Raw genomic sequence first — 11,884 nt, 5'->3', positions numbered from 1 at the left:
TTTCTGTACTATCGGGCCTGTGGACTGGTGTGTGCGGCGGATACGTGCTATCTACATATCTTATTTCTAGTGTTTCTCTGTTTTTCTTAGTTCTATGCTTTGGTCTACCGTGGAGAACGGCGGGATAAGATTCTTCGGGATTATGGGTTGGGATTGTTAGGCAGCGAGACGAGGTAGTGTTTGGCTATAGTAGTCTCGGTGCATTCTTGGCAAACATTATCAGATTCACAAGGGATCTTCGATGAGTATCTACGAGGATAGCTTTTCATGATTTACCAGGAGAACGTCCTTTCAAGACGCTCCTCCTTGCTTCATCGCAGAAGATACACACACTAGATAAAGGATGCTTTCGTATACTGTATCGGAATCTTTGAAAATGAAGATGGAACCAAGTGATGGACAGATATATTGTAGAAGCTATTGCAAGTTATTGTGACAATATCAAGTATACAGCATACCGCCATTGGCACAGATCACATCCCCAGTAACCCACCGCGATCTTTCCTCCGCCAAGAACGTAATAATATCCGCAATATCCTGCGTAGTGCCGCATCGCTGACCGGCAGGTACCTTCTTGTTCTGCTCTTCCATCCTGGCGAGATGGACTGGTCCGGCAGCCTGGTACATGTCTGTATCGACAGGGCCCGGGTTCACGGCATTGACTGTGACACCATACTTGTGACCCAACTCAGTAGCCCAAACGCGGGTGAGGCCCTCAACGGCAGCTTTGGTGGCAGCGTAAACAGACTGTGTTGGGTAGCCACCTCTGGCGGAGATTGAGGAGAGATTGATGATGCGGCCGCCGCGGGGGATATAAGGCAGAACGGCCTGGGTCATGAAGACCACGGCGCGGACGTTGATATCCATGAGCTTGGTATAGCTTTCAAGAGTTACTTCTTCTAGGGGTCTGTTGTCGCCAGCTCCGGCGTTGTTGACGAGTATATCGATCTGGGTGGTTTGGAAGGCAGACAAAACTGCGGAAACAAGGGTCGCTGGGGCCTGGATATCGGCCAGATCGGCCTGTATGCCGAAGGCCTCATGGCCATCATTCTGTAAAGACTCGACAAGTGATCCTGCAGCTGCGCGTGATGATGGGGACACATAGTTGAACGCGACCTGTTTGTTCTTCGTAAGCACCCCAGTCATGAACAAAGTGGGAATGTCGTAAAATAGTAGTTGACATACCTTGGCCCCTTGTTCGCTTAAGGCACGAACTATTCCGGCACCGATTCCTCTCGCGCCACCTGTGACTAGGGCAATCTTTCCTTTGAGAGACATGGTTTAGGGCTTGTGATGTTCTTTGTTGAACTTATAAATTATGGCTTGCTTGGGTAGGTTGTACTTGAGGTTCCAACAAGTAGAGGATTTAAGACTTATATCCCTGCTTCTGGTCGATTATTCATGCGGGGTGCAGCGGCCAAAACAAGTGGTCTTTTCACACACACGATGCGCCTTAGCCAAGAGGCGTGAAAGATCCACATAGGATAAGGTTCTCGCTGCTATCTCCGAGCAGCTGATGTACAATTGTCGGCGGGGTATCCCTCAGTGGAGACGGGCTCGGAGATATCACCGAAGCCGAACAACGTGGGGAAGTATGTCTTCAACATATCATAATTCCTACCCCGGACGGCTTCACCCATATTTCGGAGTTTATATATCACGCGATGTTCCAGCTCAGATCATGTAACAATCGCTGTTGCGCAAAGTGACTTGGTCGAAAGGCAAAATGTGGTCACTCCGGCAAACGAAATTGATACGCCCACCCGCAGGAACTGATCCCTCTGCACCTCGGCAAAGGGATCCATGGTATGTATACAAACTGGCTGCATTTGTGTCCCTAGGTGCTCTGCTGTTTGGCTACGACCAAGGAGTCATGGGTGTCATTGTCGCCGATCAACGGTTCAAGGATTTGATGCGTCCTAAGAATTCATGTATGTTCGATGCCACCAAAATCAGCTTCATATTGTGGGGCATTCAATAGCTGATTGCAACTCAGGGGTGACTGGTGCTATTGTTTCAATGTACGATGTAGGTTGCTTCATTGGCGCCATGTCCACCGGTAGTCTTTCGGATCGGTATGGCCGTGAGAGAATGTTGGCTATTGCGAGCGTCGTCTTCGTTATTGGTGCAGTCCTACAAGCTGCCTCGTACACAGTTGTCCAAATAGTAAACAGCCAGCCTTTCACCATATATACCATTTTCTGACAAACACATGGATCATTGGCCGTATAGTCTTGGGCTATGGTGTTGGGGGATGTGCGGCAGGGGTACCCCTGTATCAATCTGAGATCGCTCCTCCAACCCTCCGAGGGAGATTGATTGGAATAGAGCAAATGGTTCTGTGCACTGGTGAGCTGTGTGCATTCTGGATGAACTATGGGTTCAATTACCTCTCGACTAAACACTGGTGGCGCATTCCCTTGGCAATTCAAATTCTTCCGGCCATTGTTCTGGGGATAGGTTGCTGGTTCTGGGTCTTGCCAAGTCCACGGTGGCTTGTCACTCAGGACCGACACGACTGTGCTCGCGAGGTATTGATTAGATTACACGGTCCAGAGGCTGCAGTGGTAGAACTCGAGCAGATCCAGGAAACAATGCGCCTAGAGAAGCACACCAAAGCATCTTGGACAGGAATGTTTAAAATCCCTATCCTGCGGCTAACCCTCCTTGGTTGTGGGATTCAAGGCTTCCAGCAAGTCACGGGCACGAATTCAATCCTTTACTACACGCCGACACTCTTTGAAAAGGGTGGTATTACCGATCCTCGCACCGCAAACCTGGCGACAGGAGGCGTTGGGATCGCACTGTTCGTCAGTGCATGGATACCCATCTTCTTCTTTGACCGTCTGGGGCGCAAAGTATGGCTCCAGATTGGGACCGTAGGAATGATGCTAGCCATGGTCGGAATCGCAGTATTGCAATGGCATGCGGGTGAGAGCCCCGGGTCAAAGGGTAACTATGCGATTGTGGTCTTTCCCTATCTGTTCTATATCTTCTTCAACATTAGCTGGGGTGTCGCGGCCTGGACCTATCCGTCAGAAATATTCCCGCTGTCCATGCGTGCAAAGGGCAACGCACTTGCAACTTCCGCTAATTGGACCATGTGCTATATCGTTGCCCAGGCTTCGCCACCAGTTGCAGATGCAATCGGGTGGGGCCTTTACGTTGTTTATGCCGCTATATGTGTCATCGCTTTCATTTTCGTCCGCTTTGCGCTAGGTGGGTGATTTAATCTGATCTGCAACCAGTTATTCGATTGCTGACACGGTATACAGTTGAGACGAGGAATCGGTCGCTAGAGGATATGAACCGGCTTTTCGGGCTGCAAGGCTATTTCGCAGAAGGTGAAGCTGCCACTGCAGAGGAAATTTTTGTAGCCAAAAATGCTTCGGCGGAGCACATTGAAGAGAGCACTAATTTTGCAGGTCCGTCATAGAATTTGGGAGTACTATGGATGTGTGACTAGAGCCCCTACAACTGCCTCTTGACGGTCAAAAGACTCCTGTTGGCGCAGTTCACCATGTAGCAACCTGAGCAACGAACGATCTATGTGTTATATCCGTTTGATCGTTCAAATCATATAGTATCCACTATGCAATGATTTTCAGTTAATATGTGTCGGGGAAGTGCATGCTTAAGTTTCAATGTACCCGCATCGATAAATTGTAGGCTGAGCCCGGGGTCTCTATGTGTTAGTGGATAGAAATTAGAAGGACACAGAAGATGGCTAAGTCAAGATTTCATGTGTTCAGCGAATGGCGGATCACATTGCCATCCATGGACTCGTTCCTGAATGTCCTTCTGAGCCCTCGAAGAAATTTTGAATCATGAAGCCCCCGGCCGCGTCCAGGAGTTCCGCATTAGACATGCCTTGTGGATACCACGTAAAGCTATCCTCTAGCCCCATCGATAACGGGTTGTATATTGCTTGGTTTTGAGCACCGGGAGGCGGGGCCCAGAGACGAGAAGGGCGTGTCACGGCCGTTGGGTTCGGGCTAATATTTTGAGTCAAGTCAACAGCATGACCTTGTTCTATTTTACGTCAGTCATGAACCCTTGGCAACTGGGACAAAAATGAAGAGGAAGAGGGGTAGGCAGCATGTCTCACCGAGGAGCTTCTGTAATACATTCCGTGCACGAAACGCCATATCATGCGACGACCCAAGACTCTCAAGACAATCCACAGCCTGTTGGAGATGTCCCTTCCATGATGGAGCCATAGTATGAGTCGGGCTATAGATGTAACAGGTGGCCTGCACAAAGCTCGCTGTGATCAACCAGTATGTCGCATACCATGCGAGACCCCGTTTTCTACTATCCGTATGGTTGAGAAATCCACATATAGACGTGACACATTCATCAGCTGCAGATAGGCACGAATTGATCGGGCCCTCTGATGTACTGATGGCTGATCTTGTAGCTATAGCCTCGAATAAAAAGGGCCGATTGAGAACGATACGCAGGTGGAAAGACCTCCATAGAAGAACTCTCTTAGGCAACTCCAAGTGCGGTTCCAGATTGACCTCTTGGTTGAAATATGGGGGCAGGTCCTTCCACCAATTCCCGATACTCTCTTCTAGTTTCACAGCTCTCTCATATCTTGGAACATGGTGCGTGAGAAGCTCCACCTGAACGGCATTTGCAATCTTAGCTAGCTTGACTTGAGCAATGAGAGCAGATGTGATAGTGGGCCCAGGCTTGCACTCAGGCAAATGCTCCATATCAACCGCAATATCCTGGTCATCCAGGTTTGCTGGGAGGCGAATGTTCACTCCAACTAAAGACACTGCAGGCCTCCCGAGAGTCAGCTGAGCCCCGGAAACGAAGACAAACAGTGTCCACCAAACGCGTCGGCGGATCTCCATAGTGAAGGGCGATGTGCTTGGCATGCCGAACTCACGGTGCAAGCCGATTGCAAGAGCCATGCTGAAGCCGATGCCGATAAGAATGAACCCCGCGTTAGGCTTGTTCCGCTTTTGCAAGTAATTGGCCATTATAACAATAGCTTGCACGTAGCTCAAAGACCCTTTCTCGAGGACATCCATCGTTAAGTGTCTACGTGCTTCCTTGTAGAAAGGAATGTCGCATTTGGTCGCATTAGAATCACCAACGAATGCACCGATAGCAAGGACCGTGTTATATAATAGCGGCCACGAACCGTCCCGCGGCTTAGCCAGGGCACCTATAATTCCTTAGCAAAGCTGATACATACCAGGCTCGTGCGCAAGGCATACCCGATATTCGCGCACGAAAAGTCCCTTCATGTAAGATGGGATACGCAGGATGATAGAGAGCGAAATAATCATCAATATAACGGCTGACTGTGGCCATTGACTGGGATCGCGCGGCGGGGAAATCATCCTCATCCAATGACGAGGGCGTGTTCACGCTGTTCAGTGGAAGGTACAGTGGAAGAGATTGCAGAAATTTCAACGCAGCTATTCCGGACTGCGGTCCTGTATACCCAGCCTTATGCGGGTCAGCAGTTAAGAAGCCCATACCGTCGATTGAGTTATCGAAGTCTTGAGACTCGTCAAATTCATAGTCTTCTGCGTTGCTGTGTTCAGTGAAGTTTGTCGGGAGTTGCTCAGTATGGTGTTCCACCTCAGTACTCAGCTTGGTATCCTGGCTTGTATTTACCGGTGCTACCTGGCGACTCTCTCGTACAGTTCGAAGTGCTTCTTGCAAGTCAACTGTAGGGAGGTACGTCCTCCAGGCTTTTTCCATGTCCTGCCGAAGTTGTTCATATTCTTGAAGACGCCTTCAGTAGTTTATGTAAGTAAATATATTCCGGCCATTCAACGATTATAGCCGGGTAATATAACTCAAGCCTATGACAGACAGCCTCACCTTTGCAGTGACGATAATTTTTGCGACGGGGACGAGTACCGGCATGCTTTTGCATCTCTGATACAGTTGGCGCAAGTATCATCGCCGGAACATCGAACTTTCCGGCGTTTGCACTCATCGCACGCAAATGTTTTGCGTAATATCCGACGAGTTCGAATTGAATCATTCATCATGCTGAGCTTATGTATATATTGAATGCGACATATTGGATCGGTCAATGATTCGGAGGGACGAGGCGAAAGACACGGACTCGGACATGGTGCGCGGGAAGCCGACTACGAGCTAACCTATTTCAGGTTAGTCCATCTTCTCTCCACGGGGTGTCTACCTCAGGCCCTCAGGCACCAAAAAGCCAAAGTCAGCAACAGATTGGGGGAATTCCAATAGGGGAGGAAAATGAAAAATAAGTCTATTCATATGTGTACCTTCGTGTATATAGGTTTCTTACTTTAGGTGTCTACTTCACTGGCAATGTAAATTGCTAATTGATTCAAAAACTGTTGATTCAGGATACGTCGCTCAACGCATATCCTTTAAAAGACAAGGAAAGTGCCGCCAACTCGGACTTAGGTCAACTATTGTCCTGTCGTATTCAGGGCCACTTTGCAAAAGTAAAGACAGAGAAGGAACTGTTTCCCCAATCCCCCACACAGTATCATTGGCTTCAAAGCTTGAATGTCAAGGACGTAACTAGAAGGCAGCTATGAGTTGCTTCTGACCAAGGATGAACTTGAGAACAGTGCTCATCGCCGGGGGCGCATCTGATGGAGGGGCAGTCTTTGGATGAGGGCTGAACAGAAAAGCCACGCGTGGTAAATTCAGAGGGTAGTTGGAGGTCAGCACATGAGACATCCCAATCGACTTTGTCGCCGTTCATTTCATACTCGAATTGTATGACATCGTTTGCTTTTAGGTCAGGCTTTGTTGAGACTTTGATGGAAATGCGGCTGTCCTTTGGATTCACACGCCATACTTCCTCGTACGTACCACCCCCAGCAGAAAGCGTATGCATGCTGCCTTCTTTATCGGCCACTGACCAGGCATAAATTGGGGCGGGTAGACTGTTGACAATCTTGACGGCTCCGAGGCTGCGAGGTAAAATGTCATCGATTGGTTGACTGAGGACAGTGGAGAGCAATGTCAAAAAGAAGGTAAAGACGGTGAAGAACAGCATTTTCGCGGAAGATGGCCGCCCGACTGTTATTTGCTATGAAACCAATCAAGATAGTCTTCAGTAATATTCTTGTTTTATGAATCCTAGGGTAGAGTAAAGAGACGAGAAGACTCTCAGTTACGAAAGCTCTAAAGGTACTATATATTCTATTTGAGACTGTCACATGTCAGGTCACCTGTTAAGTATATTCTTAGATAGTCAGTTAGAACCGCTAGACCTTTAGAAGATCAACTACTTTTTTATTATCAGAAGACTATATTAACTATTAAGTAGATGGACTATGGCGTATCTATAACAATTTAGTAGTATGTTCTAGAAATACTAGAACCTTAATTTGTTTATTTGACCGTTTTTCCTATTGTTTTTGTTAATTTCGTTAATTCCGTTTATTCTCTTAATCTTACTTCCTGTTGTGTTGCTTTACTACTATTCGAGTACTTTCTTTATATCTATCAAGCCTCTTATCAAGTATATCTTAATTACATTACCTTGATTATTAATTTTATTAATTTTATTACTTCCTTATTATCTTCATTACTTCTATTGACGGTATTACTATTATTCTCTTATCTACTAGTTTATCGTCATTAAGGCGCTACTTATTGAGCTTATATTTAGTAAAAGTCAACTCCGTTTAGCTGAATTAGCTTATTAAATTCTATTATTTTATTTTTTATTGGGTTCACTATTGGTAAATAAATTTAATTAAGATATTCTTTATCGTGTTGACTACTTGGTTCATAAACTAAATATTGAGAAACTATTTTTCTTTAATATATATTCCTATCCACTGGATTGGTTGATCCACCGGTCCATTCTATATAAGAACATCAAGAAATTCTTACGTCTATTCGATAATCTCATTACTTCTCTACCACAATATTAGTAGTAGATTGAAGAATATCCAGTAAACGTTTTGCCAGAACCAAAACAATCTTTAGAACAAGTATTAAAGTTACGGTCGCGAGCTTTAAGCGTTTCGACGACTAATGAGCTAAGTTGTAAGCGCTCTGCCGGCGTACTACTATCTATAGGCGGTAGGCCTGCGGAGCGCGGTCGGCCAACGGGCTTCAGGAAGGCAGTACTAGGAAGCTCAAGGTTGTTTAGGATTGTATGGCAGTTCCCCTATCTAGTATAACAGAACGAATCGCTTGAGGATCGGAATCCTCTGCGCGATTCTAACATAAATATATTTGTGCGTTACGTAAGCCAACGGCCCGCTGGCGGCTCGCCTGCGGGGGATCTAGTTGCCTGAGGCAACCCGCCGTTACAACTATCCCCCCTTCGGAAAAACGAACCGTCCCGGTTCGTGCCTGAGTTCTGAGGCGCTCAACACCTCGCTTCGATAGGCCGCGCAACACAAAAACGCGCCTTATTCAAACGCTCAACAATAGGATTGTAGGGGTCCAACACATTGCTTCACAATAGTCCTGAATAGTCGGAACACTGACGGAACGCTTTCGGGATAGCGTCGTAGGGTCCTTTATTCCTATAAATTGTAACATTTCTCGTAGCCATGTTCACCTCTTCAGATCACTTTGAAAGTGCAGACAGCGCGGTAAGTTTTGGCTTCCTTTCCCGTAGGGGCGCCGCTAGGGTTGCGAATTGACGGCGTCTCTGTTGTTTTGAAGATGGGTAAACGTAAGAACGCCGTTCGTGGAGTTGCGAAAGCCTCTCAGGAGGCAAAGCGGGCCCGGTTGGCCCTGCAGAACCCTGTGAGTACTCCTTTCTAAATATCCTCATCTTTCGGGGAGCCGTCGGTGCGCCTTCGCAGGGAAACAGAGCTACTATGCTTATTAGCCCCCCGTGCCCCCGCTCGCGCCCCCTCCCCCGCCTCCTGCCCCGTTGGGCCCTCCTCTTTCGGAGGTAAGTGTTCCTCAGTCTGGCAGGGGTGCGTTCTGGCTGATTCAGGTGGTTTAGGATACGTTGCCCCGGCCCCCTTACGGGGATCTTGATGATCTCCTGCCTCCGGCCCCTGGGGGGGACTCTCCTTTGCCCCCCTGGGGGTCGCCTTCGCCGCCGCCGCGGTCTCCGTCGCCTCCCCCGGCGCCTCCCAGTTCCCCCCCGGTAAGTAGGCAGTCTGAATCCGAGTGCGGCGCGACGGGGTGACGCTGACGGTTTATAGGTGCCCTGTAGGCGCTGCGCCAAGTCGTTGTTCGTTGGCACTTCTTCTGGTGTCGAGGGACCCTTGGTTTGCGTGTCTCGGGGTGCCGGGCGGCCCTGCGTGCGGTGTGCGCGCCTGAAGAAGCCGTGTCTTGCGCTGCCGGGACCCGCGCGGGCCGAGGTCGCTCGTCTGCAGGCCCTGCCGCCGAGTCAAGAGGCCGTGAAGGCCACGGATGACCTGACCAAGCATATCGAGGAGGCTACCAACCGCCTCGGTAAGCTGAACAAGGTCCATCCGTGTCTAGCGGCGTTGCGGGATATAAACCGCAACCTATTCCGTCTGGTAAACGTCCAGCGGGAGCTCGGCGGTATGGAGCCTCTTCCTGAGGGCGACCTGGTGGACTGGGAGAGTTTGTGGTAGTTCGTTTGTTTGGTTTTCTGTTTGTTTGTTTGGGGCCCGCTGGCGGGCAACCTGCGTTGTGCCTTCGGGCCGTTTTTCTGTTTTTCTTTTCTTAACTTAATGAAGTTGTTTTGCTCTTCCTGCATGAGTATTCTTGTTGACGATATGGGTGTAGTAGCTCAGGACATCCTCATTAAACCTCAAAACCCTGTGGGTGAAAGAGGAAGAGTAATGCCGCCGCGTCTTTCGGAGGCATATCAAAACCCTGTGGGAAAAAGATCATGCTCTCCTCCGTGACCGACGGGGTGCCTCCGGCACCTCGCTGGCTTTCCGGTAAGCCGCAACAGCTTCAGCAGCGTTCTTAAGGTTTTCCTCTGGTTCCCACGAGTTCTCGTAACTCGGCCACCCTTTCCATTTGACAAGATACTGCAGCTTTCGATAGTATACTCGATGAGCAAGCACTTCTTCCACTTCCCATTCCTCCTGATCGTCGATGACGATCGGTTGAGCTTCTCCAGCCTCTACTCCTGCGCGCCGGTGGTATGGCTTCAACAGTGATACATGAAAGACGGGGTGGATATGACCGTACGCCTTTGGCAGCCGCAAGCGGTACGCTTGTTTCCCGACGGCCTCCGTAATCATAAATGGGCCGTCGTACTTCAAGTCCAGTTTCTTGTTTGGCCGCCATGACTTGATATTCTTTGTTGATAGCAGGACTTCTTGTCCTACGCGCAGCTGCGTGGCCTTGTGGCGCTTATTATATCCTTCTGCCTGCCGCTCCGTTGCCTTCTTCAGATTTTCTTCCAGTTTGGTCCGGATGTCGGCCAGGCCTTTCAACCGCAGTTCTACTGATGCGTTTGATGTCGTCGGTCCGATGGCTTCGAGCCCGGGGACCGCCGGTTCCATGCCTTGCCAAGCCATGAAGGGCGAATATCCCGTGGACGCGTTCTTGGCATTGTTGTAAGCGAACTCCGCGGTAGGCAACCAATCTGCCCAGTCGCTCTGTTGGTAGTTTGTATACATCCGCAAGTATGCTTCGAGCGTTTGATTCTGACGTTCAGTCTGTCCGTCCGTCTGCGGGTGGAAAGCGGTACTCAGGCGGCCTTTTATACGGAGACCTTGACAGAATTGCATCCAGTACGCGCTGGTAAAGAGCGAACCTCTGTCAGTGACCAGACTTCTCGGGGATCCGGTCTTGCAGACGATTTCATCTAGGAACATGTTAGCCAGTTCTTCTGCAGTCACGGTTCCGGTTGTGGGTAGGTATCTCGCGGCCTTCGTGTATCGGTCTACCACCACAAGAATTGCGTCATATACGCGGCCCTTTCGGCCCGATGGCGGCAGGCCGACCACGAAGTCCATCGTCAGGTCTTGCCATGGCCCTTCTGGAACAGGAAGGGAGGCCAGCTCGCCCTGCGGCAGCTTTCTAGGGACCTTCATCTTCTGGCAGACAGGACAGTCCCGGACGTAGTTCTCAATGTCTGTACGCAGACCGTCCCAATAGAACTTCCTTCTGATCAATTCAAGAGTCTTCTCTCGGCCAAAGTGGCCCGCAAATGGATCATCGTGATGCACTCTCAGGATCTCTTGCCTGAGTGCAGAGCACGGAGGCACATAGATGGTTTCTCCGCGGTACAGCAATCCGCCGTCAACGCGCCATCGCCCCGTCAGGTCGCCGCTTGTTTCAGCAACGTCGCTTTTGTGCCCGCTCTCCTTCTTTCCTTCACCGGGCAGCAGTTTGCCGCGGATTTGGCCAACAAAGGCGTCCCCCTGTTGGGCCTGCAGGATCGCATCTCGAAGAGGGTGCGACGTTGCTTCGCAAACGACTTCCTCTCTGGCAACTTCTCGTGCCATCGTTCTGAGAGCCAAGAGTTCCGGACCTCTTGAGCTCACGATCGAAATCTCCGACTCGGCCACCGAAGGCGCTCCGACGTCGTTCCGATCATCCGGTACCGCCCGTAACTTCCTCTGAAGCGTGGGTAACAGTCCAACGTTTCTCTGTACGTGGACATCTTCATAGTCTTTCCGCCGCGAAGGCGCGTCGGCCGGGTTCAGGTGCCCAGGCCGGTATTCTATCTGGAAATCGTAAGCCGCCAGGAGCTCTGCCCATCGGGCCTGACGCTTATCCAGTTTCACTGTCTTCTTCGAATAGAAGTATTGCAAGCTTTCATGGTCGCTCTGCACGCGGATCGCATGCGGTGCGCCTTCGAGGTAGTGTCTCCACACTTTGAAACATTCCACGATGGCAAGCAACTCCTGATCGTGAACAGGATAACGACCTTCTATCTCCGTCAGCTTCCTTGAGTAGAAAGCAACTGGTTGCCAGTCGGAACGCCGGCGGGGCTCCTCAACCCCGT

At 49.8% G+C, this 11,884-nt stretch overlaps 4 protein-coding genes across 4 annotated transcripts; 1 reads left to right on the top strand and 3 right to left on the bottom strand.

Annotated features, from left to right (window-relative positions):
• Nucleotides 1–441: 441 nt before the first annotated feature.
• Nucleotides 442–1,278, bottom strand: AO090009000573 (SDR family NAD(P)-dependent oxidoreductase; the record flags this gene model as incomplete). Its single annotated transcript, XM_001816959.1, has 2 exons — nucleotides 442–1,116; nucleotides 1,186–1,278. The coding sequence occupies 2 exons, from the start codon at nucleotides 1,276–1,278 to the stop codon at nucleotides 442–444; spliced, it is 768 nt and encodes a 255-aa protein (XP_001817011.1).
• Nucleotides 1,279–1,726: 448 nt separating this feature from the next.
• Nucleotides 1,727–3,436, top strand: AO090009000572 (sugar porter family MFS transporter; the record flags this gene model as incomplete). Its single annotated transcript, XM_023235847.1, is given in 4 exon segments — nucleotides 1,727–1,931; nucleotides 1,982–2,166; nucleotides 2,175–3,219; nucleotides 3,276–3,436. Coding segments are annotated over 4 exon segments (1,596 nt in total).
• A 327-nt stretch (nucleotides 3,437–3,763) lies between these two features.
• AO090009000571 (putative C6 transcription factor) lies at nucleotides 3,764–6,023 on the bottom strand (the record flags this gene model as incomplete). The annotated part of the gene is made up of 4 exons (XM_023235842.1): nucleotides 3,764–4,032; nucleotides 4,109–5,182; nucleotides 5,235–5,761; nucleotides 5,851–6,023. 4 exons carry the CDS (start codon nucleotides 6,021–6,023, stop codon nucleotides 3,764–3,766), a joined length of 2,043 nt encoding a protein of 680 aa, XP_023088710.1.
• Nucleotides 6,024–6,514: 491 nt separating this feature from the next.
• Nucleotides 6,515–7,024, bottom strand: AO090009000570 (uncharacterized protein; the record flags this gene model as incomplete). Its single annotated transcript, XM_023235837.1, has 1 exon — nucleotides 6,515–7,024. The coding sequence occupies one exon, from the start codon at nucleotides 7,022–7,024 to the stop codon at nucleotides 6,515–6,517; it is 510 nt and encodes a 169-aa protein (XP_023088709.1).
• Between the last annotated feature and the right edge of the window lie 4,860 nt (nucleotides 7,025–11,884).

Source organism: Aspergillus oryzae, chromosome 1 (assembly GCF_000184455.2).
Source record: "Aspergillus oryzae RIB40 DNA, chromosome 1".
Classification (NCBI taxonomy): domain Eukaryota; kingdom Fungi; phylum Ascomycota; class Eurotiomycetes; order Eurotiales; family Aspergillaceae; genus Aspergillus; species Aspergillus oryzae.
The sequence above is the reverse complement of the archived record's forward strand: the minus strand, read 5'-3'. Positions and strand labels throughout refer to the sequence as shown.